This window comes from Staurois parvus, unplaced genomic scaffold (genome assembly GCF_062004578.1).
Source record: "Staurois parvus isolate SC_StPar_1 unplaced genomic scaffold, SC_StPar_1.0 ptg000025l, whole genome shotgun sequence".
Lineage (NCBI taxonomy): Eukaryota > Metazoa > Chordata > Amphibia > Anura > Ranidae > Staurois > Staurois parvus.
The window spans coordinates 20431266-20456771 of NW_028317821.1; the positions used below are offsets into that span (position 1 = coordinate 20431266).

The 25506-nt window shown below is 44.6% G+C and overlaps 1 protein-coding gene across 1 annotated transcript in view; it reads right to left on the minus strand.

Moving 5' to 3' along the window:
- The window catches only part of LOC149471981 (uncharacterized), a 344746-nt gene that overhangs the window by 147638 nt on the left and 171602 nt on the right, over nt 1-25506 (minus strand). The window contains exons 11-13 of the mRNA XM_089652739.1: nt 20650-20825; nt 4320-4396; nt 3256-3305 (exon numbers count right to left, since the gene is read on the minus strand). Of these exons, the coding sequence (XP_089508865.1) occupies nt 3256-3305; nt 4320-4396; nt 20650-20825 (303 nt within the window). The remainder of the gene's footprint in view (nt 1-3255; nt 3306-4319; nt 4397-20649; nt 20826-25506) is intronic.

Here is a 25506-nt window from a genome sequence, read left to right on the forward strand (position 1 = left end):
GGAGGAGACTTTGACAAGCTTACTTAAACTGAAAAGTAGATGGATTTATCAACTTAAGGCTAATGTTAACCGAGCCCTTATTAAGTTTATTAATTTTGCTTGTTTTCTGTAAGTTAAACAATGCATGTTTTTTCTATGTATGCATCTGTTTAATATAACAAAAGATAGTTGCGAGCACACTTAAAAGCCGCTAAGCACTAAAGGTAACCAGTAAACCTCAAACAGACAAAATAAATAAAGTGCAATGCTAAAAATAGGTACATAAAGTAAAAAAATCACTAAAATGAAATAAATATAAGTACGAATAGTTCATAGAGTGACTGTTAATGAGAACAGGAATCCTGTGTTCATCTAGAACTCGGTGCTTGTGCAGTCAGGTATAAGGAGACTGCGCACTCACTGGAACGCACGGTAAAATGCGCTTTTTTGTATATAAATCCTGATGTCAGGATTCCTGGTGATTTTGGGCATAGGGTTTGGGCTAGAATAGAAAAATTGAGGAAAAGAGGATGTGTGCTAGAAGGGGTGATTGTTTGGGGGTAGGGGACATTTTTTCAGGGGCAATTGGGGGTGTGAGCTGGGAGGTGGGACTGAGTGGCAAAGAGTTGTGTTGAGAGGGGGCACTGGGATTAGGAGAGGGAATTATTGCATTGTGCTGTTGGCTTGCAGAGGGAAGTTTTGCTTAGGGGATGAACATGCTGATCGGTGCTGTTTTATTTTTCTTTTGAGGCGGAGAGATTTATGCTGAGACATGAAATGAGGGCACTCAACAGATCTCCTCCCCTCACAACATATAGCTGAGATCAGATTTCCTTACAGACAGTCTCAATCTGTAGCCGGCTACACACTGTGCAGATGGATACTGTGTCTGTAAGGGAATCTGGTCTCAGCTATGTGCTGTGTGGGGTGGAGGAGATTTGAATACCCAGGCTGTTTGCAGTGAGGGGATGGGAGGAGATCTGCTGAGTGCTCTGCCAGCAGTAACCCTGTCCTCTTCTCTGCTGACCCCTTTACACTGCCCTGCTGACCCTTGTCCTCTGCACTGCTGACCTAAAAACTCCTTTTCTCCACCCTGCTGACACCTGTCATATGCTCTGTTGACCCTTGTCCTCTGCTCTGTTAACCATCTGTACAGTGCCTTACTGACTCTTGTACACTCCCCTGCTGACCCCTGCACACTGTCCAGCTACACATTGTCCTCTGCTCTAATAACCCACTGTACACTGTCTTACAAACTGGCCTCTGTAGACTGCCCTATAAACTGCTGACCCTATCCTCTACCCTGCTGGCCCCCTGTACACTGCCCTACTGACCTCACATCCTTTACTCCCCAACATCTAACAGACCCCAGATCTCTCCAAAAAGAGGACCTGTCATGGCCCATGCTATCACAAGGGATGTTTTTTTATCCCTGTGATAGCAATAAAGTTGATCCAAACAAAAAAAATTAAAAAAATATTCTCCAGGGTCTCTGATAGGGATGCACCAGTGCCGTTTTTTTTTATCAGTGAGTTAGAGTACCGACACTTTCGGTCGAGTACTCACCGATATCAATTACTGATACTCTGTGATGCGATTTGTGTTAATGGATGCAAATTGCACCGCAAAGAATAGCATGCAATTTGAACAGGAATGCAAGTGCTGTCCAAATCGCATGCGGTTTTCCCACTGCTCCTGTGTGAACACAGGCTTGTCATAGCCCGAGTTCTTGCAGGAGTGGTGCGGGAAACCTCCCTACAGGCATCCCATGCTGAATCACAGTAGTAGAAGAGGAGAGAAAGCATGTGACTGTGCTGACCAATCAGATGCTGTCTAGCCCGAACTATCATCGCTGCAAGGAGAAGAAAGAAAGTGGTGGGGATTTCAAATCTCCGCTTCTTTCTCTCCTCTTCTACCACTGAGACTCAGCATAGGATCCCTGCAGGGAGGTTTCCTGCACCGCTCCTGAGTGAACTCGGGCTTTGACAAGCCTGGTTTCACACATGAGCACTGGGGAAACCCCATGCGATTTGGACAGGAATTGCATTCCTGTTCAAATTTCATGCTAATCTTTGTGATGCAATTTGTGTCCAATAACACGAAGCACATTGCAAAGTATCGGTTAAGGTTTCGGGAGTATTTTGTTACGAGTAATCATGAAAATACTCTATATCAGCACCGATACTGATATCGGTATTGGTGCATCCCTAGTCTCTGACTGAAAAATATATAATATTTGGGGGTTCTAAGTAAGTTTCTAGCAACAAAAAAGCTGATTTTTACATGTATGAAAGAAATATTCAGAATTGGCCCGGACAGGAACTAGTTACAAAAAAAGCATTTTTGAGGTTGTTTCAGCAGTGATACTTGTTTTTTTATTAGGTACTACTAAGCCTGCTTTGACCAATGAAGCTAGAAAATATTATCACTAGAGAAGGTATTATCACTAGAGCAGCTTGCTAAAAAATGTCTACTGGCAAATTTGAACAGGTTATGAAAATGTCTCTCAATTTAAAAAAAAAATTATATGGATTTGACAGCAGCTACAAGTGAAAGCTGCCATTAACTAAAATTAAAAAGGCTCATAATAATAAGAACAAAAAAATGCCGCAAATAAACCCAGAGAGCTAGAATTTAGAGGTAAAACACGGCTCCCTAACTGACCCTAATATAACCACAAGGAATTTGTCATTCCTCCATATCCTCTTCCTTACAGTAGCTTCTAGTACACGAACACTAAGGCTGCTCAGAGTTCTTCTTTTTATAGTCAGGAGGCTGGCTTATTCAAAAGCCCCTTCTAATCCTGCTGGCCATGATTGAAAGGTCATGTAATGTATTATGGTCAACAAAAAGGTGCCTAGATGAACTTGCACATAAATTTGTATGAACCTCAAATTTCAAACCCACAGGGTTCACCGCAAACCCATGGTAGTGGAAAACCTGAACGTCTCCTGCCCGTTACATTGGAAACAAAAGGAACTGAAAATGGACAACTTTAGTTTCCTTCCAGACCTGTTTAACCAGCCTATGCTAATAGGTTATATGGTTACAATATTTCAGCTTACTGAGTCTAAAAAATAAAAGTTGCTGTATGCATAATAAGCCAAGGTTCAAATATCTGACAATATGGATAACAATTATAAAGTTTAGAGTACCATACAATTATGTTTAATGTTACAGAATAGATCATCTGTTGGCTTTGTGAAAGTATAAGTTGCCCATTTAGATACAAATACTACTTTGAAAGACTCCTTGTTAGGCATTCTAAATACTTACAGGGAATTTGCCTTCAGCATCTTGTTTTTTGATTTACTTTCCAAAAAAATCTATTAAGAAGAACACAATCAAATTTAAGACAATAACTTTCTTGATGAAAATAAACACATTTCTTGGATTTCATAAAACGTCTTGTAGGCACTCTTTTGAACCCTGTTATGTTCCGCACCACAATTGTTGGTGATTGTGACAGATTCATGTGCTTGTCAGTAACCGGTGCATGACTCTGTCTCATGGAGAACAGCACTGAGGTTGAAGTGTTAAATCTGGACACTTCTTCCTTAGTGCATCTCAGTAATGCTAGCAAACTGCCTGGCCACTGCACTGGTCACACAGACAGGCACATGGCCAAGGAGTTCTGATATGAGGTGGGACAAAGGATGATGGGGAAATTTGCTTGTGATAGAAAGTGGATGGCAAAGGCAGATCCCATAGCTACTATTCAGGCCAATAGCAGCTATGAAATCCATTCACTGCCATTAACTGTCATAGACAAGACAGGCCTAATGGAAAACCAGTCTCTCAGCATTCCCCATCAGGATCCACCTAGCCAACAGGTGCAGCAGCTGCTAAGTTGTTGGTGGGTGGAACCTGATATGGATGTATGGTAATGCATGTCATATCTTTTATGTGAAAACTGTATATTAAACTCTGGGTACAAAGACAAACGAAATAGTAGAAAAAATAAATAAACTTAAGCAAACATATTCAACTTAAGCAGACATATTCAACAAAAAGAGAACCATATGCAGAAAACACAACTAGTTTTTGTAGGTTTTTAAATGTAAATTCTGGGTGGATGGTATAGGTTTCTGGACTTTGCACTGTTTTATTGAATACATCTGTTTGTGATGTCTGCTTTGTTGGTGCATCCTAATCATATTCCTTTGTTTACAATATTCATAATTTTCCATGAGATATGTATACTATAAGGTCTCATGATAGGACATCTTCTCCATATAGGATGTCTTAAAAACAAAATCCTTAAAAAGACACATTTTTATTGTCAATATAAATAAATACAATATATATGCACACACAGTTAATCTGCGTCATAGATTTACCTTATAGTTTGGGTAATTCTCTGGATTAACTTCAACAACTTCCATCAGGGGTAAATTCAGCAGTTTACGTGTATTTACTACAAAAGAAAATATTAACTTTAGCAGTAATATAGTTAACAAGCATGTCAAAATAAAAACTCATCCAAAAGTTTACTTTCTGAAAGTCCTAAATATCCATGAAATAAAAGTTTTAATTTTATCAAAGGGCTCAATAGTTCACAATATACATACCTACTGTACCTACAAACAATACATACATACTTAAATACATAAAGTAAAAAGTAAAAGTGAAGTAAAAATAAAGCTGTATCATTTTGGAAAACCACTGGCAGGGGCTGTTTGTTTATTAAGTTAGTTGCCATCTTGGACAGATTTTACCTAAATTCCTGTCTTATAGGCACAATTGAATGTGGGACTAAATCTCCTCAAAGTGTGGGTAAATCCCCTTTTAGACAGTTGTCACCAAAACAATGTCTCCATGTCATTATTAGTGGCAGTGGTTTCCAGGACAAACCAAGAGAATCTATGTGTGGTACACAAACTCTAGATGCCCAACAGAAGCCTCTACCTTTATTCATATTAGGAAAAGTATTTTTGCTAATATGAGGTTTGCTTTTTCGGAATAATCATTGACTGACTGTACTTACCCTCCCTGCGCTCCTCAATTGCCTTAATTCTCTGCTTAAACACCCCAAAATCTCTGTACAAATTTTAATTCGTTCATATTGAAACCTGCACAGGGCTCAACATGCCTTGACAGCATTTGTACCTAGAAATTGACTGATCAGACACCCATGGTTGTGGTTGGGATGCTGGGGAGCATCACTCATTCCCTATCTCCAGAGGTTTAAGGTATTTCTCAGGTAATTTGGTGATAGACCATGGGAATCTGAGGTCAGCCTGCCTATTGTTCTTCCTTGAAAACAATTTATTTTGCCTATTGTTGGCAAAGTGCATGTGTACTTTAAAGTGTTACTAAACCCAGGACCCTGCATTCACTATATCTGGTCTCCCACAGTACACAGAACATGGAAGTGTATTATTTTAGTAAATATAAACTGCTAAATACCTTTTTTCATCAGCAGTTAGAGCAGTCTTGTGACTTTAGCTGAGCACTGGTTAAAGCTTGTAGGAGGAATTTCCTTTCTGCTCTAGGAGGATGCAAAACCCCTGACCCTCTGTCTGGACAGTGCTGATTGGCCCTGTGTTGATCACATGCACTCTCCAAAGTAAAAAAAAAAAAAAAAACCTCACTAGCAATACACACCAAACTGAGTATGTGCATGTGGCTATGGGTTCAGTCTGTCTTATCAGGTGGACATTTGAACAAGAGGAGTGGCAGAGAAAACAGGATTAAATGGCCATTTTACACAATGCAGAGGATTATCCTCTAAGGTTCCACAGTGAGTATAACAAGCATTCTTTACTGCATATACAGACTGATTTTACTGTTGTGGGTTTAGTAACATTTTAAAGGATATGTATGCCCTACTGCATACATGTAATACAATAAATTAGAATATTTATTTTATTTATTTCAGGTACTTATATAGTGCCGTCAATTTGCGCAGCGCTTTACATATATATTATACATTCACATTAGTCCCTAACCCTCAAGGGGCGTACAATCTAAGGTCCCTAACTCACATTCATACATACATATACTAGGGCCGGAGTACCCGGAGTAAACCCACGCAGGCACAGGGAGAACATGCAAACTCCAGGCAGGTAGTGCCATGGTTGGGTTTCGAACCAACAACACGAGTATTGCCAGGTGGAAGTGTTAACCATTTAGCCACTGTGCTGCCCAGAATATCATCAAAAAGTTAATTTATTTCAGTAATTCAATTCAAAAAGTGACTCATTACACAATGATATATTTCAAACATTTCTTTCTTTAAATTTTGATGATTATGGCTTACAGCTAGTGAAAACCCAAACTTCAGTATCTCATAAAATTAGAACATTAATTAGGACCAATAGGAAAAGGATTTTTAATACAGAAATGATGGCTCACTGAAAAGTATGTCCATGTACAGTATAGTAAGTACTAAATACTTATTCAGGGCTCCTTTTGCAAGAATTACTGCATCAATGTGGCGCTGCATGTAGGCGAGCAGCCTGTGGCACTGCTGAGGTGTTATAGAAGCCCAGGTTGCTTTGATAGCGGCCTTCAGCTTGTCTGCATTGTTGGGTCTGGTGTCATCTTCCTCTTGACAATACCTTACATATTCTGTATGGGGTTTGGTCAGGTGAGTTTACTGGCCAATCAAGCACAGTGATACCTTGATCAAAAAAACAGGTATTGGTACTTTTGGCAGTGTGGGCAGATGCCAAGTCCTGCTGGAAAATGAAATCAGCATCTCCATACAGCTGGTCAGCAGAGGGAAGCATGAAGTGCTCCCCAAAATTTCCTGGTAGAGGGCTGCGCTGACTTTGGACTTAATAAAACACAGTGGACCAACAACAGCAGATGACATGGCTCCACAAATCATCAGGGACTGTGGAAACGTCCCACTGGACCTCATGTAACTTGGATTCTGTGCCTCTCCACTCTTTCTCCAGACTCTGGGACCTTGATTTCCAAATAAAATGCTAAATTAACTTTCAACTTTCAAAGATGATTTTGGACCAGGCCTGGTTTTGGACCAGATCCTTGGCCCAGGTAGGACACCTCTCACGTTGTCTCTGGTTAAGGAGAGGCTTGACACAAGGAATGGGACAGTTGTAGCCCATGTCCTGGATATGTCTGTGTTGCGGTGGCTCTTGAAGCACTGACACCAGCCGTAATCCACTCCTTGGGAATCTCCCAAGGAGTTTCTTGAATGGCCTTTGCTTCACAATCCTCTCAAGGCTGTGGTTACCCTTGAGAGGATTGTGAAGCAAAGGCCAAAATCAGACTCCCTTCTGCATAGAAACCAGTCAGCTTCTAACCTCAGCTTGTTCAATGAAGCTTTGGCAATGAAACCTGGAAGCTGATTGGTTTCTATGCAGAAGGGAGTCTGATTTTGGACTCTCCAGCTTTAGTAAATAAACCCCCATGAGTCTACAATATTGAACTTTTTCACAATATTCTAATTTTTTGAGATACTGAATTTTGGGTTTTCACTAGCTGTAAGCCATAATCATCAAAATTAAAAGAAAGAAATGCTTGAAATATATCACTCTGTGTTGAAAGAATTTATATAATATATGAGTTTCACTTTTTGAATTGAATTACTGAAATAAATGAACCTTTTGATGATATTCTAATTTATTGAGATGTACCTGTATATTGCAGTTTACCAGTCCCTAGATGTGGTGGCTCTATTCATTCTCTTTTTCAAGAACAAAAAACATTTTCAGCAAGTACAGAAAAATGCATGTCAATCTTGCCAGAAATGCTGTGTCATTGTTAGTTTCTGTGAGCTAAACTGGAAACACAATGTTATCTTTCTTCTGAAGACTAAATGAAGAGAGGAAGAAATGTTTAACGTCCAGCCTGGGTGACAACCAAGGCCCCCTCCAAAGATTTAGTGAAATAAGCATAGCCATCCAAAGTCAGGAGGTGTGTTATTCACTGTATTACCAGATAAAAATAAAGGGGAATAAAAGAAAACAAGGAAAGTAATGCAGCCAGTGCATCTAAGGACTGGTAAGCTGCATTATGTATTTACTGGCCATCTATATTATTTTGCCTTTTAAGTCACTTGTCCAGTGATTAATACTGGGACTGCCATTATTGATGTCCTTCTGAAAATGTTACTTCCTTTTCTGCCCTTCTGACCATTGACTTCAAAGCTTTCTGACCTGGAACAAGTATCAAAGCCAGAGCAGCCAAGCATCTGGAATTTGTAGAAGGAGCTCTGCATGGCTTTCCTCCCGTTTGTCTCACAACATAATTCCTTTAATGATGACCACACATACCTTGATAAAAGCAAATTGAAAAATGTCTTGTGACAATCAGACTTTGCAGGATCATTTAGGTGATTATAATGACATGAAGTGAATTAATAAAGTTACATTTGTTAAAATAACTGGAGTTTTGCTTTAATCAAATTTTTCATTGGTACATTGTACATTTTCGTAGTATTCTGTCTGAAAACACATTTTTAATTACTCCTTACAGAACAGAAGGAATTCTGAGACAACTGGGTTGTACTGCTGGTTGGAGAAGAATTGGACACTGCAAAACAAAAAAGTTATTAGTCAGCTCAGCATAATCACTCTCATCTTGCTTCAGTTTGTATTACTAGTGTCCTAGAAGAAATTGATGTCTTTGGTTTTCTTCACTTAAAATGTTTTCATTTTTGTCAAGACTTTTTTTCAATCAAGATTGTTCATTAGCTGCAATTATCAGGGCTCACATGTCAGCTTTCCATACTGACTGATCCTTAGTGGTGCCTTGGAGGCCATACCCAGACATGAAGAAAATGTTCAGCCTGCTTATAGTGTGATCTTTGGGCGCTCGGCTGAGCTTGTGGTCCTCTTTTAGCATTTAATGTACTGTGCTACCTAGGTGTAGAGCTCCTTACAGATCAGGATTTACGAAATACTCTCCTATTCCTGATTATTTCCTTGGGAGTATGCCACCTGAGGGATTCCACCTGAGGGATGAGGGATCCTGCTACTGTATGTTTGCCACAAGGCTCTCCTCAGACTACCACTGCACTACGTTACTGGGGCTTTGCCCTTCTTGGGGAATGATGTATGTTACACCAATGGGGTTAATGTTCTGAAGATTTTGAGCTGTAACATTTTTGAATGTGTTGCTGCCACTTTAGGAAAACTGCACTGTGTCACCCTTGGATGTGTTGCATGTGCCCTGGTTAATATTACTTCATCACTCTGGCCTGTGTTGCATGACCATTGGTGGTTATGTGTTGTGTACATGCAGTCAGGCACATAGACTTACTTACCTTCGTGCCTTCTCAACAGGAGGTAAATGCTCTATTAGTGATCATTGCAAGGTTTATGGAGTTTCTCCATGATGCTGCCTAACAGAGTCATAGCCTGCTTTATAACCTCCCCTGCTTCTGTAGCAATTTTGTGAGTACTAATATTTTCTTGGAGTTTCACTTAGGTATACACTTATATTATGTCAGATCATAGGCACAAAGGGAGTGGTCCTGATGCTGATAGCCTGGACCACAGTTACCTGTTCAAGTCTACACATGCCTTGGAGTTTTCCCTAGTTCTATCCAGCATGGCTCCCTCCTCTGAGTTAACCAGGAAGGAATTTTCTGCAGCTATGTCAGATTTTATGAACAAAACCTCTCCCATAATAGTTGATTCACAATGCAGAGACCATAAGCATGTGCCTTCTCCCCCAGAGTCTGTCTCCAATTTGCCTGCAACCACTTCTGTGCAATGTATCATTTTTGGATGGCTTTGTGCCTGAGGAAGTTCAGTATGTTGACAGTAACCTTAATAATTCCATTTCGGATCTTATGGACGCATTATTGCAACCTATTTTGTATAGTGACTGGTCTACTCCTGACAAGCTATTTTCTGTTCCTAAGTGTGTTGCTAATAAAAACCTTGTTGTGGAGGTGTATGTTAACAAGTGGGCTGTGCCCAATGTAGACAACCATTTCTTGTCTTAGCAAAACACTAACTGTACCTGTTGAGAACATCCCAGTCTTTAAAGACCCAGTTTACTAGAGACTAAAAACACTTCCTAATCTCAGTCTGGCCCTGCCATGCAACCTCTTATTGCTGTCATGTCCATTTGCCAAACCGTTGTGGTATGGAACAATATATGACTAAAGGGCCTGAACTGATCCCTTGTTTTTAAAACAATTGGAACTCATGTCTATTGCTCTTTACTACTGTGTTGATGGCCTTGTTGATATTGCACATTTCACATCCAGATTGTGCCTTCTGTTTGTCCATGTGCCAAGAACTCTTTAGCCTGTGTCTGCAGAATAATGCAAAAAACACTTACAGCACATGTCCTTTGATGTAGAATGCCTCTTAGGTGCCTCATTGGACAACTTTAATAAGGATGTTACTGAAGGAAAAAAACATCCTTTTGCCCCAGCAGAAGAACCCCAACTATCAAGCTGGGAAACATTCTACCTCTGAGGCTAAATAGAGCTCCATTCATTTCCCCCAGACTTCAAAATTAATTCCAAGTCTGGGACTCAGTTCCCACTCAGGACTCTTCTTAGAACCCCTAAGTCACCAAGCCTAGGACCAAGTCCTTTCTCAAAGTTGTGGGGCATCTGTTGGGCTTTCTGACCACCTGGACTGAAAGTATTTTGGATGCATGGATAAAGAATGTGATGTTCAGGGGCTCCAAGCTAGAATTTCAATTTCTGCCTCTGCCTCATTTAATTTTGTCAAACCTTCCAACATCTCCACAATAAATAACAGACCTTCATTCTTCTCTAGCGCAGCTCCTCAACTAGGGAGTCATTGCCGTGGTTGCATTGAAGAAAAGGTTTCAGTGTTTTACTCAAACCCATTGAGTGGTCCAAACCAAAAGGTAGAATACACCCTTCTATTCTAGATCTAAATGCAATCAAATATTTTTGATTGCAAGAATTCTGCATGGAATCCACTGGGTTATTCATTGTCACCTTCTATCTGGGAGATTTTATGGCCTCTGTGGACATCAAGGATACTTATTGCATGTCATCATCTTTCCAGATCATCACTATGCACTACCTGCATGTTGCTGTGAGCACCCAAGATTACTAGTAGCCTCTTTTATCTGTCCAGTGCATCTTGAGTATTCACCAATGTCAGGAATCAAGGAATGACCAGAAAGGTGTGGACTGACACAGGGAAACACAGGTTTCAGGTATAGTATAATACAGGTTATTATTAGCCACCCAGATATATATAAATATAAACGCACAGTGCGCAAACCAACCTTCCACTAATCTTAGGAGGTGCAGGAACACAGGCGTAGTCAGGGCTGGAGAGGTGGAATGGTCAGGCCGGCCGTAGGGTTCTGTAATGACTGCCTGGTGGTACCTCTAGCGGTCCTCAGGACAGGATTCCCCAGGGCGCGGAGTCTAAGTCCCAGTCTGCTATTCACCAGGGCCCCTGATGGTGGGGATGGACTTGGAGCAGACAGGAACCAGGTCGCGGCCCCTGAGTACACCTGCTAGTGATAGAGGGATCCGCCAGAGGTATGTGCAGGTACAGCTGGATCCGTGCAGGATGGATGGATGGCAGAGTAGTGAGCGTGGTCAGACGGGCCAAGTCAGCAACGTGCGGGCAGCAAGGTATCAAAGGAGCAGGCAGAGAATGGTCAAGGTCACAAGCCGGGTTCAGTAACTCACGGACAGCGCAGTACAGAGGATCAGGCAGAAGGATGGTCAGGGATGAGCCAGTAGTCAGAACAGGAGACGGTCAACAGGAATCAGAATCAGGCAGGGTCGGCAACAAGGTATCTTCTCACAGGAACTAGGAACAGGATACAGGGGCTCATGGGGAGACATACACCAAGGCACAGAGCACAGGCCTGGTCATGCCTTATATACACCTTTCTGTAATCAGCCCCAGGTTTGGCTGATTGTGAGCTTCTGGCTGCTAAGAGCACCCGCTGGTCAGCTCTGGTACTGCAGCCCACACGGCAGGAGAGTCCCACCACCAGTGCTGAGAGCACCCGCTGGTCAGCTCTGGTACTGCAGCCCACACGGCAGGAGAGTCCCACCACCAGTGCTGAGAGCACCCGCTGGTCAGCTCTGGTACTGCAGCCCACACGGCAGGAGAGTCCCACCACCAGTGCTGAATCCATTCCTGCCAACCAAGATGTTAGCCCAACTTCTGTCTCTGTTCGGTTGGATCCTGATCCTTCAGATGTTAGAATTGACTCACCAGTTAAAGTATCTAGGTTTTCTCCTACATACTACTCAGTCTAGAGTTTTACTTCTTTTGCAAGATAAACTCCTAACCTTCTGCTCCTCTGTTTGGGAATTACAATCCAGGAGCTGTCCAACTGTCTGCTTATATATGGGAGTTGTGGGCTTTTGGGTGGCCTCCTCTGAGGCAGTTCCATATTGTCAAGGTCCTACCTTTTCCCAGAGGTTATGTTACTCCATGTGCTAGCATCCATCTTGGATTTCTGCTGAGCATGATGGGAATCTTTTATGCCTTCAGGTCTCTGAGGTCCATCCCCCAGAGGGGTGTGGCTGAGTACATATAAGCCTGGGATCTGCACATGCTCTTTGCACTTGTGTCTTGTGTCTTTGTCTTGCTACAGCTCTGTGTATACGCTCGTGACTCTTCTGGTATTCTGACTCGGCTTGTGACTAAGACCATTCTCTGCGTTTCCCTTTGATCTGACCTTCCGTTGCTGAACCCGGCCCGTGACCTGTGATTCTCTGTCTACTGTTCTGTACTGTTTTGTCCCGTTGTTATTGACCCGGCTTGTCTGACTACGCTATTGTCATTCTCACCAACTACACGCCATTGGCGGCGGCCATTACCGCAGCTGGGGTGTCTCGGGGGCCGCGACCTGGTCCCTGGTTGCGTCAAGTCCATCCCCACCATCAGGGGCCCTGGTGAAGGGCAGCCTGGGACTTAGACTCCGCGCCCTGAGGGACTTCAGTCTGTTGGTGGTGGTTGTCGTCAGCCAGTGCGTTACCCTACCACTAGGCCTACCTGTCCGTTCCACAGCCCTGCCCTGACATTACACAAGTGCCATGAATCCTGACGGTGCAGGTACGCCTTCACTTCCTATGTTGGTTGCCAGACTGGATCAACAGGATCTCCTGTTGGATCAGTTCGCTCAGGCGTTGCAAACTCTGCTGGCACGCACCGCGCACCTTACTCCTGGTGTTATTAGGCCGGTTGTCACTCCGGTGGTCGCTCCCGCTGCTGTTCCGCTTGCTGTGCCTACCGCCGCGGCTGATGCGGCACCCGCGGTGTCCAGAGGTATGACCGGTTCAGCCCCTCTTCCACAGCGCTTTGGGGGTGAGCCGAGTCAGTGTCGTGGGTTCCTTAACCAGGTGGGGATTTACTTTGAATTAATCCCCTACGCTTTTCCGACTGAGAGGTCAAAGGTGGGTTTCCTCATCTCACTACTCTCAGACAAGGCCTTGGCCTGGGCGAATCCCTTATGGGAGAGGAATGACCCCGTGATTCACGAGTTTTCCGGTTTTGTCGATGCCTTCCGTAGGGTATTCGATGTACCGGCTCGCTCCGCCTCGGCTGCCAAGCTGCTCATGTCTATGCATCAGGGTTCACGGACCGTGGCCGAGTACGCCATAGAGTTTCGTACCCTGGCAGCAGAGGTGGGTTGGAACAATGAGGCTCTGGTGGCTGCGTTTTCTCAGGGTCTTTCTGATGCATTGAAGGATGAGATCGCAGCCAAGGAATTGCCTGTGGAGCTGGAAGCACTAATTTCCTTCCTGATCCTGATTGATAACAGGCTCAGGGAGAGGCCTTCACTCAAGGAACGCCTGCGGAGGCCTTCCAATCGACTGGCACCTGCGTTTTCTATCCCACCCATTCCTCCCTCTCCTCCCACGCCTCCTGGGGATAGATTGTCTGGTGGTGAGCCCATGCAGCTGGGGTTTGCTCGCCTTTCCGAGGGAGAGCGAGCCGCTCGGCGTCAGGAGGGTCGCTGCCTGTACTGTGGTCTTGGTGGGCACTTTCGGCAGTCCTGTCCGGTCCGTCCGGGAAACGCTCGCACCTGAGATCCTGTCGGGGACAGATCTTGGGTGGAGTCTCCTCGTCCCCGGCGTTCCGCAGAGATAAGCCACTGATCACCGTTGTCCTCTCTTGGGCAGAGGGCTCGGTGACGGCCCAGGCGTTGGTAGATTCTGGGGCTGGCGGGTTGTTTATGGACAGCTCGTTTGCTGCCCAGCACTCCATTCCCCTGCAGGCTCGAGTTACCCCATTGGTTCTCGAGGCGATAGATGGCAGGCCCCTGCAACCACCGCAGGTTACCCACGAGACTATGCCAGTTGAAGTAGCTATTGGGGCTGTTCACAGGGAGTTGGCCTGTTTCCAGGTGATTTCTTCTCCGCACTATTCGGTGGTTTTGGTGTATCCCTGGCTCCAGATGCACAATCCAACCTTCAATTGGCAAACTGCCGAGATTCTCTCGTGGTCTTCACAGTGTGGGGCCGGGTGCATCCGTGGGCCGGTTAAGGTGTTGTGTGCCTCCTCAGACTCTGCGTTGCCCACTGATTATGGGGAGTACCAGGACGTGTTTGATAAGGTACGCGCTGGTGCCTTACCTGCTCATCGTCCTTACGACTGCGCCATATCCTTGCAACCCGGTGCCACTCCTCCGCGTGGCAGGGTGTATCCTCTCTCGGTTGCGGAGAATAAGGCCATGGAGGAGTACGTTGCGGATGCGCTTTCCCGGGGGCACATTCGTAAGTCTACTTCCCCAGCAGGAGCGGGCTTTTTCTTTGTAAAGAAGAAGGGTGGTGAATTGAGGCCTTGCATCGATTATAGGGGTCTCAATCGAATCACCACTAAGAATGCCTACCCGATTCCCTTGATTACTGAGTTGTTCGACCGCCTTAAGGGGGCAACAGTCTTTACCAAACTTGACCTTAGGGCGGCGTACAACCTCGTACGGATCAAACAGGGGGATGAGTGGAAGACCGCGTTTAACACCAGAACCGGTCACTACGAATACCTGGTGATGCCCTTCGGGTTGTGTAACGCGCCCGCAGTTTTTCAGGAATTCATAAATGATGTCCTTCGTGACTTGTTGCAGCAGTGCGTGGTAGTTTACTTGGATGACATCCTGGTTTACTCTGCCTCCATGGAGTCCCATATCCAGGATGTCAAGCAGGTGCTGCAACGATTACGTGAGAACGAACTTTTTTGTAAACTTGAGAAGTGCGAATTCCATCGATCCCAAGTTGCCTTTTTAGGCTACATCATTTCTGCGGAGGGATTCTCCATGGACCCTCAGAAGGTTTCGGCAGTTCTGCAGTGGCCTCGTCCCAATGGCCTTCGGCCCATTCAGCGCTTTTTGGGTTTTGCCAACTACTATCGGAAATTCATCAGAAATTTCTCCACGCTGGCAAAACCTCTCTCAGACCTAACCAAGAAGGGCAGCAATCCTCACGAGTGGCCATCCGAGGCCATCGTAGCTTTTGAGGCTCTGAAATCCGCCTTCGCTTCGGCTCCGATACTGTCTCATCCCAATCCTGGATTGCCCTTCGTTCTTGAGGTTGATGCATCCGAGACAGGAGTAGGCGCTCTCCTGTCTCAACGTCGGTCGCCCGATGGACCCCTACTTCCCTGTGGGTTCTACTCCAGGAAGCTTTCCTCTGCAGAGTGCAACTACCAGATTGGAGATAGGGAGTTGTTGGCAATCATTCTGGCTCTCAAGGAATGGAGGCACCTGCTCGAGGGCTCCGCAGTTCCGGTCCTCATTCTTACCGATCATAAGAACCTGACTTATCTTTCGGAGGCCAAAAGATTGACACCCCGTCAAGCCAGATGGGCCTTGTTCTTGTCACGGTTCAACTATGTGGTCTCCTATTTGCCTGGTTCCAAGAATGTCAGGGCTGATGCATTATCGCGGCAATACTCTGAGTTGTCCAGGGAGGACTCTGAGCCAACCTCGGTCATACCTCCGGATCATATCCTGGCTGCCATTCGTACCAGTCTGACTTCTCCCCTTGGGGAGCAGATTTTGGCGGCTCAAACTGACGCTCCTCCCGAGAGACCGGAGGGTAGATGTTTTGTACCCGAGGGGTTGCGCACCCGTCTGCTGCGTACCTACCATAACTCCAAAACTGCCGGGCATCCGGGGAGGAACCAGTTGTCTTGGGTCGTCTCTCGGTTGTTCTGGTGGCCAACTCTCCGTGCCGACATCGCCTCTTATGTAGCGGCATGTTCGATCTGTGCCCAGAATAAATCTCCACGGCATCTTCCAATGGGTCTTCTGCAACCCATTCCCAATGGGGAGCGTCCTTGGTCACACCTGGGCATGGACTTTATTGTAGACCTCCCTGTGTCTCGGGGCCATACGGTCATCCTCATGGTCGTCGATCGTTTTTCCAAAATGTGCCATTGTATTCCACTCAGGAAATTACCAACAGCGCAAGAACTGGCCACGGTCTTTTCCAGGGAGATTTTTCGCCTGCATGGGTTGCCCAAGGTGATTGTCTCGGACCGCGGGAGTCAGTTCGTGTCCAGATTCTGGCGCGCCTTCTGCTCCCAGTTGGGCATTAGTCTCTCCTTTTCTTCAGCCTACCACCCGCAGTCCAATGGGGCTGCGGAGCGTTCCAATCAGGCCTTAGAACAATTCCTTCGGTGTTATATCTCGGACCATCAGGACGATTGGGCCGATCTCCTGCCTTGGGCTGAGTTTGCCAGGAACTCAGCGGTCAACTCCTCCTCCGGGATGTCCCCCTTCATGGCCAACTATGGGTACCAACCCGCGGTATTACCTGAGAGGTTCTCACCACAGGACATTCCGGCTGTGGAGGACCATCTTGCTGCCCTGCGTTCTTCATGGGGGCAGATCCAGAGGGCTTTGAGGGACTCGGCTCAGCGTCAGAAGTTCCAGGCTGATCGCAGACGGTTGCCCGCTCCTTCATACCAGGTCGGCGATCGGGTGTGGTTGTCTACTCGTAACCTCAATCTTCGGGTGCCCACACCCAAACTAGCTCCCCGTTTTGTCGGTCCTTTTCGCATTCTCCGCAAGGTGAATCCGGTGGCCTATGCCCTTGCCCTTCCACCTGGGATGCGGATCTCCAATATCTTTCATGTATCACTGTTGAAACCTCTGATCTGCAATCGCTTCACTACCTCTCTGCCTCGGCCCCGTCCCATTCGGGTTGACGGTCATGAGGAGTATGAGGTGAGCCGGATCCTGGACTCTCGATTGGTGCGCGGCCGATTACAGTTCCTGGTTCATTGGCGCGGTTATGGTCCCGAGGAGCGTTCCTGGGTTCCTTCCGCGGATGTCCATGCTCCTGCCCTCCTCCGCGCGTTTCATACCCGCTTTCCTCGGAAACCTTTTGTTGAGCCGCGGAGGGGGAGGGGCCCTTGAGGAGGAGGTACTGTCAAGGTCCTACCTTTTCCCAGAGGTTATGTTACTCCATGTGCTAGCATCCATCTTGGATTTCTGCTGAGCATGATGGGAATCTTTTATGCCTTCAGGTCTCTGAGGTCCATCCCCCAGAGGGGTGTGGCTGAGTACATATAAGCCTGGGATCTGCACATGCTCTTTGCACTTGTGTCTTGTGTCTTTGTCTTGCTACAGCTCTGTGTATACGCTCGTGACTCTTCTGGTATTCTGACTCGGCTTGTGACTAAGACCATTCTCTGCGTTTCCCTTTGATCTGACCTTCCGTTGCTGAACCCGGCCCGTGACCTGTGATTCTCTGTCTACTGTTCTGTACTGTTTTGTCCCGTTGTTATTGACCCGGCTTGTCTGACTACGCTATTGTCATTCTCACCAACTACACGCCATTGGCGGCGGCCATTACCGCAGCTGGGGTGTCTCGGGGGCCGCGACCTGGTCCCTGGTTGCGTCAAGTCCATCCCCACCATCAGGGGCCCTGGTGAAGGGCAGCCTGGGACTTAGACTCCGCGCCCTGAGGGACTTCAGTCTGTTGGTGGTGGTTGTCGTCAGCCAGTGCGTTACCCTACCACTAGGCCTACCTGTCCGTTCCACAGCCCTGCCCTGACACATATGCTCAATTCCACTCCAGGTCATTGCAATTTCTGGCTGCATTCTGGCTGTGAAGGTAAGAAAGTATAGTATTTCTATTCACCAATTTGTCTGAAACCCAATGCTTAGTTGTCTCTTGCATGGTGACTCACAAATTCAACCCTGGAGTTAGAGAAATCCTTCCTTTCACTCATCTGGAAGATTCTTACAATGAATGCCAGCCTGACAGGCTTTGGAGGAGTTCTTGACAGCCTCTTGGTGCAGGGAATTTGTTCAAGAATCAAACATACTGAGCTTTGAGTGAAACAGTTATCCCTTCAACACTGCACCTGTCAACTGCAAGGTTATCCCATTCAAATTCAATTGGACAATACCACAGCAGGGGCACACATCAATTATCAGGATGGAACAGGAAGTTTCACAGCTCAAGAGAACCCTGTTGTCTTAGATAGAAGTTCAGGTTCCAGCTCTGCCTATCGTGCACATCCCAGGCATGGACAACCGTGGGGAGGATTTCTGACAAAATCTGGATCCTGGAGAATGGTCTCTTTACCCAAAGTTGTTTCAAGACTTCTGTTGCCAGTGACAAACACCATATCTGGACCTCCTGGCTTCCAGATTCAACAACAAACTGAGCAAGATGCTTTGCTGACTCTGTGGGATCAGCTTAAACTGTTCTGCTTTTCCTGATTCCCATTGCATCAAATTAACTCAGACTCCTTGGTGATTCTCTGTGGAATCTGCTTCACAGTCACAGGCTTTGACAGTTTGGCTGTTAAAGGCTTGGTCCTAAGAGATGGGTCCTTTTGGGGCTTTAACCCCAAGAAATACTCTATGGGACAAATCTTGACCTTTCTGCAATCAGGTCTGGACCAGCATTTGGACTTTAGTACAATCAAAGGACAAATTTCAATGCTCACAATCTTCTTACAAAAACAATTTGATCCTCATTCTTAGTGAATTTGTACAAGGGGTCATTCAAGTAACCTGGTTCTCTTGGTTCTTTAAAGACCATTTATTGACCCTATCAGGGACATTTTCCTGTCTCGCCTTACCCATAAACTGCCCTTCTTCAGTGCCATAACCTCTGAGAAACAAGTGTCTGAATTAGAGGCCTTATCTTGTAAATTTCTTCTTTTCTAGAAAGATAAAGTTGTATTAGGACCGAGGGACTTTTTTGTCCCTGAGGTGGTTACTTCTTTTTACTTTAATCCAGACTTTGTACAGTACTTCCTACCTTCTCTCCTTCCCTGATGAATTCCAAGGAGATTTTAGTTTAGATGTGTTACTTGCTGTTCAAGTTTATCTCTCAGCTACATCTTCTTTAATACTGATTGGCTCTTTTCCCACCTGAAGGTTTCTATACAGGACAACCTGACTCTCATTCCACCATTTCTAGGTGGTTCAACCAGTTCATTATTTGAGCCTATAGTCTTATGGATACGTTTCCACCTTTTTCTATCAAGGAGCACTGCACTAGATCAATAAGTACCTTTTCAGCATGCTTCTGTATTTCAGACCTTGTCAGCCACCTTGTGCCACCTTCACATGTTCTGTAAGATGTTCAGACCTCAGCTGATGCCAGCTTTGAACAGGAGGTCCTTTAGGCAGATCTATATGTTGCAGATAGCCTCCAGATTTCAACTTGTTTTTATGACTTGTTAGTGTTTTGTTTTCTGTGTTGCCCACCCCTCAGTTGGACTGCTTTGGGGCATCCCAGGCATCTCAGAATTACTTCGGCCTTGTGTCCCATAATTATTTATTAAGAAAATTGGATATTGACTTACCACAAAATCGTGTTCTTGGGATTAATTCATGAACACGTCCTGTCCTTCTGATTCACTGCCACTACTGCTTTTCCACAAAACTGCAGCATGATGGGTGAGGAGGGGGTTATACTTGGCTCACAAACAATTTTTTTTGCCAGTTTTCTGATTCTCATTCAGGCAGCAGTATTAGGGTTGATGCACACTGGACGCTCCCTAGATGCCTTTCTCCTTCCAGCAGGTTGAGGTGATTGCAGCCGTATTAGTGCATTTGCGACAGGACCAGTACTCAATTGTTCCTTCTAGCAGGAAAACTTTGGATGCTGGTAAACATGTGTACCACATTTAGCAGCATTTACCCATGTTTAGCATCAGGTGCTTGGGTGGTAAGTATTAATACTGGCCATTGAAATGAATTAATGCTCCAGTGCTAAATTTGCCTAATGTTAAAGGGCATTCAGATGAACTTAGACGTGTTTACTTGCCTTTCTGCTGCATCAAGCTTTTTTCTGCCAAAACAGTCCTCTCCTGAATGCTTTTCTACTGCGTTTAGGAGAGGAGCATTTACTGCCACTAAACACTGCTGCTCCAAAACTCTGGTAAAAGCCTATGTGCATGGACAATGGAGAGTGTAAAATCTGGTGCATAGGAACCAATGAGCTTCTAGGTTTTTTTGTCAAAGCTTAATTAAACAAGCTGAAGTTAGAGATTGATTGTCTACCAGATGCACCAGATTTTGCACTCTCCAGTTTTAATAGATCAATCCCATAGGCGTTTATTGAATTGTGTTCAGGGACTTTGGCAAAAAACACCAAAAGCTTCAAAAACATGAGTTTAGGAGCAGAAGTGTGCATGAGGCCTAATACAGTCTTATTATAATCCCTTATAAGCCTGTTAACGAACTCCAAGAATAGGAAAGGTTTACTGTTAGTCGAAAATCCTGTTTTAACAACTGTGAGACAAAGAAGCATACCTTTAGTTTGACTTCCAAAGAAATTTTCAAGAAAAAGTTTAGTGTCTTTCTTTTGAAGCACCATCTTGCAGTCAGATTGTAATGTCTGCTTAAGCCACACATGATAAAATCCTGAACCTTGGGTTAGCTGTAGGTTTATTCCCATTGCAGAGCATAGCTCACCAATGCTTAAAAGCCTGTGCAAAACAAAAAACTGTTCTTATTTGACATTACAGATAATAATTTAACTTCTGAATTGTTTTGAATATAAAAGCACCCTGCTTACTCTGAGCAGACATCACCCAGAGCAAGGAGGAATACATTTATAAACTACATATATATGCAATATGTTTTTTCAACTTTAAATGTAAACAAGCAGGAAAATATGGTTCCTGACAGCACATTGCAGAGACACATTCCTGAAGACTAAACACAAATACTCCTGCGCTTGGGGGTGAACTCGGTGTAACTACGGATCCATGTGGAAGATCCTGGATATTGCACACCTTGCTGCCCTCAAAAGACTGGTCCAAAACACTGTATGTAAAGAAAACAAACAGAGGGCGCACCTGCCTAGTGCATTACCTAAATAAATTTATTGATAAAAGTAACGAATGGTGATATACTCACAAATGACAATGATAAAAAAGAGGCTCTGAGGAAGGGGTAAGTCCCCAAAACGTGTTAACCTATTGTAGGTCCAGTGTTCCTGTGGGGATCACCATAACAGGCAGACCAGTATTGCTGTGTTTCATGATGAGCTTTTTTATCCTTGTCGTTTGTGAGTATATCACCATTCATTACTTTTATCAATACATTTATTTAGGTAGTGCACTGGGCTGGTGCGCCCTCTGTTTGTTTTCTTTACACATTCCTGAAGATCTGTTCATCTTGGCCAGTTGACACCTGGGAGGGGGGTAATGGGTCCTTACTTGTAGCCCAGATACAGTACCACAAATTTCTATTTCCTTTCAGATACAGTTGCAAGAAAAAGTATGTGAACCCCTTGGGATTACATGGAGTTTTGCATGAATTGGGCATAAAATGTGCTCTGAACGTCATCTAAGTGACAACAATAGAAGAACACAGTCTGCTGAACATAATACTACACAAACATTAGATGTTGCCATGGTTTAATTGCACATAACATGTAAACATTCACAGTGCAGGGAGGAAAAAGTATGTGAGGCCCTAGCTGAATGACTTCTCCCAGAGCTAATTGGAGCCAGGAGTGAGCCAACCTTGACTCCAATCAGTGTGATGATATTGGATGTGTTGCTGCCAGCTGTCCTGCCCTTAAAAAACACACACCTTTTTTGGGTTTACTGGTTTCAAGAAGCACTGTCTGATGTGAACCATGCCTCGCAGAAAAGAGCTCTCAGAAGACCTACGATCAAGAATTGTTGACTTGCATGAAGCTGGAAAGGGTTACAAAAGTATCTCCAAAAGCCTTGATGTTCATGTGTGCACGGTAAGACAGACTGTCTACAAATGGAGAAAGTTTAGCACTGTTGCTACTCTCCCTAGGCGTGGTCGTCTTGTAAAAATGACTGCAAGAGCACAGCGCAGAATGCTGCATGAGGTAAAGAAGAATCCCAGAGTGTCAGCTAAAGACCTACAGAAATCTCTGGCACATGCTAACATTTTTGTTGACACATCTACAATAAGGAAAACATTAAACAAGAATGGAGTACATGGGAGGACACCACGGAGGAAGCCATTGCTGTCCAAAAAGAATATTGCAGCACGTTTGAAGTTTGCAAAAGAGCACCTGGATGTTCCACAGCACTACTGGCAAAATATACTGTGGACAGATGAAACCAAGATTGAGTTGTTTGGGAAGAACACACAACACTATGTGTGGAGAAAAAAAGGCACAGCACACCAACATCAAAACCTCATCCCCACCGTAAAACATGGCGAAGGAAGCATCATGGTTTGGGGCTGCTTTGCTGCCTCAGGGCCTGGACGGATTGTTGTCATTGATGGGAAAATGAATTCCAGAGTTTGTCAAGACATTTTGCAGGAAAGCGTACGACCATCTGTCCGCCAACTGAAGCTCCGCAGAAGATGGGTGATGCAACAGGACAATGACCCAAAGCATACAAGTAATTCAACAAAACAATGGCTGCAACAGCACAGAATACACCTTCTGGAGTGGCCCAGTCAGAGTCCTGACCTCAACCCGATTGAAATGCCGTGGCATGACCTTAAGAGAGCGATTCACACCAGACATCCCAAGAATATTGCTACACTGAAACAGTTTTGTGAAGAGGAGTGGTCCAAAATTACTCCAGATCATTGTGCAGGTCTGATCTGCAACTACAGGAAACGTTTGGTTGAGGTTATTGCTGCCAAAGGAGGGTCAACCAGTTATTAAGTCCAAAGGTTCACATACTTTTTCCTCCCTGCACTGTGAATGTTTACATGTTATGTGCAATTAAACCATGGCAACATCTAATGTTTGTGTAGTATTATGTTCAGCAGACTGTGTTCTTCTATTGTTGTGACTTAGATAACGTTCAGAGCACATTTTATGCCCAATTCATGCAAAACTCCACGTAATACCAAGGGGTTCACATACTTTTTCTTGCAACTGTATATGATATTTTTTTTTCCTAATTAAAAGAGTACAATTTTCCTTTTTTTTTTTTTTTTTTTTTTTTAAAACAAATTCAAGACATAACTCAGCAATGGTTACATATGCTTTCTTTATGACCTTACCAATTTGAAAACGTTTTCCTTGGGTAATAAATTTATATTATTCCTTTAGAAATCACATTACCTTTATTAAAACAAAACAAAACAAAAAAAAAAACTTTTTTCTCTTGTACTGTACGAATCTTTGCTTTCGGACCTCAAGGCAAACAGGGGATAATGTGCGTAGATATAGAAACCAAAATTGAAGTTACATAGATATTGGGTCCTAAAGATACTGTACAAATGATACCTATGGTGTCTAAACATGACAAAGCAGAAGATTTGTTTTTGAACTGTAAGCTTCCGCTGTTTGATGTCTTGAAAATGAGGCATTCCCTGCCGAATAGTTACTTTTTCCACTATATTCAATTACGTCATGCTTGTATGGCTCCGTTTTCTTGAGCCTCTTTCAGTTTGGTGCCAATGAATATAGAATCTCTACCAAAGAATGAGTCCCTTCCCAAAGCTCACTCATCTCTATATAAAGCACTGCGACAATCCTCATCTCAGGGCCTAAATAAATGTAGGTAAAAATGGGCATGGACTTCTGCATCCTGGATAATGATGACTGGGAGGATATATGCGACAATCTGTTCCACTATTTGATGTCAGCCAGAGACAGATTTGTGCAATTTAAAATTGTTCACCGCTGTTATTTCATGCCAGCCAGGGTGGGAAGGTTCTCAGCTACTCAGTCTTGTGGGTGTTGGAGGTGCTCTGGCTTAGATGCAGATTTTCTTCAAATCTTCTGGACATGTCCAGCAATTCATGATTACTGGACACAGGTTTTACAATAATGGCTGTTCGATTTTCCCAGGAGATTTGCTTCTGTCCGTTGGGCCCTGGAGACTCCTTTGCAGTTGGGAAAGCAACTAAAGATTACTTGGTATATTTCTTCATTATGCTATGAAGGCCATTGTCTTTCATTGGAAGTCCCCTAGATCACTGACCCGAATAAGTGGAGGTCAGTTTTAAATGCTGTTCTCCCTCTGTACAAAGCCACCTATAATAGCAGAAGATGTCCCTCTAAAATTGAGAAAGTGTGGTCCTTTTGGCTAGAGAATTTTGATAATGCAGTTCTGATTTGACCCATAAATGGCAGTTTGAGCATTGCCCTAAATATTTTAGTCCCCTTTAAACTACTTTGTTCTGTGGCCTTTAGGGGATTTGATTTCTGCTGTTGTGGGGGCAACTTTCTTGAAATGTACCTATGGATTAATATTACTGAATGGTTTATGGCTTTATCTGATGACAGGAAATCCTACGTATTGCCTTTAACCCTGATGTTAAATCTGATGGAGGTGGAGGTGTGCAGAATGTGTGTTAGTCTTTCTAGTGTTAATGGTTTGCTTTGTGACCTGAATTGGTTCTTTGTGTTTTCTATCTTGTAAAACCCAATAAAATAGAATTAAGAGGGCGCATGCGCGGCCGGCTCCGGAGATGGACGCTCAGTGAGGAGAGCTCCGTCCTCCCGCCAGCCTGACAGCGGCATACTCAGACCCCAGGGTATCTCAATAAGCGGCAATCGCTTACCTTCCCCTCGCCATCCGAACGGGCGATGACCCGCCGCCGCAAGACACCAGGGAATCCAGGGAAGATGACAAGTTTCTTCCCTGCAATCTCCTCAGGCTCCCAAGATGGCGCTGGCTGCACAGCAAACTGTCTCACAGCACAGCAGGGAGAGAACACAGGAGCGCAGGCAGCATACTACCCAGATGTCAGGCTGAGAAGATCCTTATACCCAGGGGACCCGGGTGAGTTGTCTCCCCCCCTGTCCCCCTCATCCACTAGCCCTGCTAAATCCAGGCCCAGACTGGACACAGGATCACCCCCTGACAGACAGTCATCCCTATCAGCCACAATTCTGACAGGAAACACTCCATCTTTAATTGAATCCTACCCTGCCTCTGACCAGCCTATCACAGAGATTACTATGAAAAACATGCTCCTATCTCTGCGCCAAACGCTACATAACGACATGATGACATCACTATCGCAAATCTCAAATACGGTTCAAACACATGAGACGCGTATCCGCCATATTGAGAACAAATTAGGAGAAATGTGTACCACGCACAATGACCTCATAGATGCCCACACAGACCATACAGATCACATCGAACAAATTAACCTCAAATTGGCAGATTTAGAAGATCGCTCCAGGCGAAACAACATAAA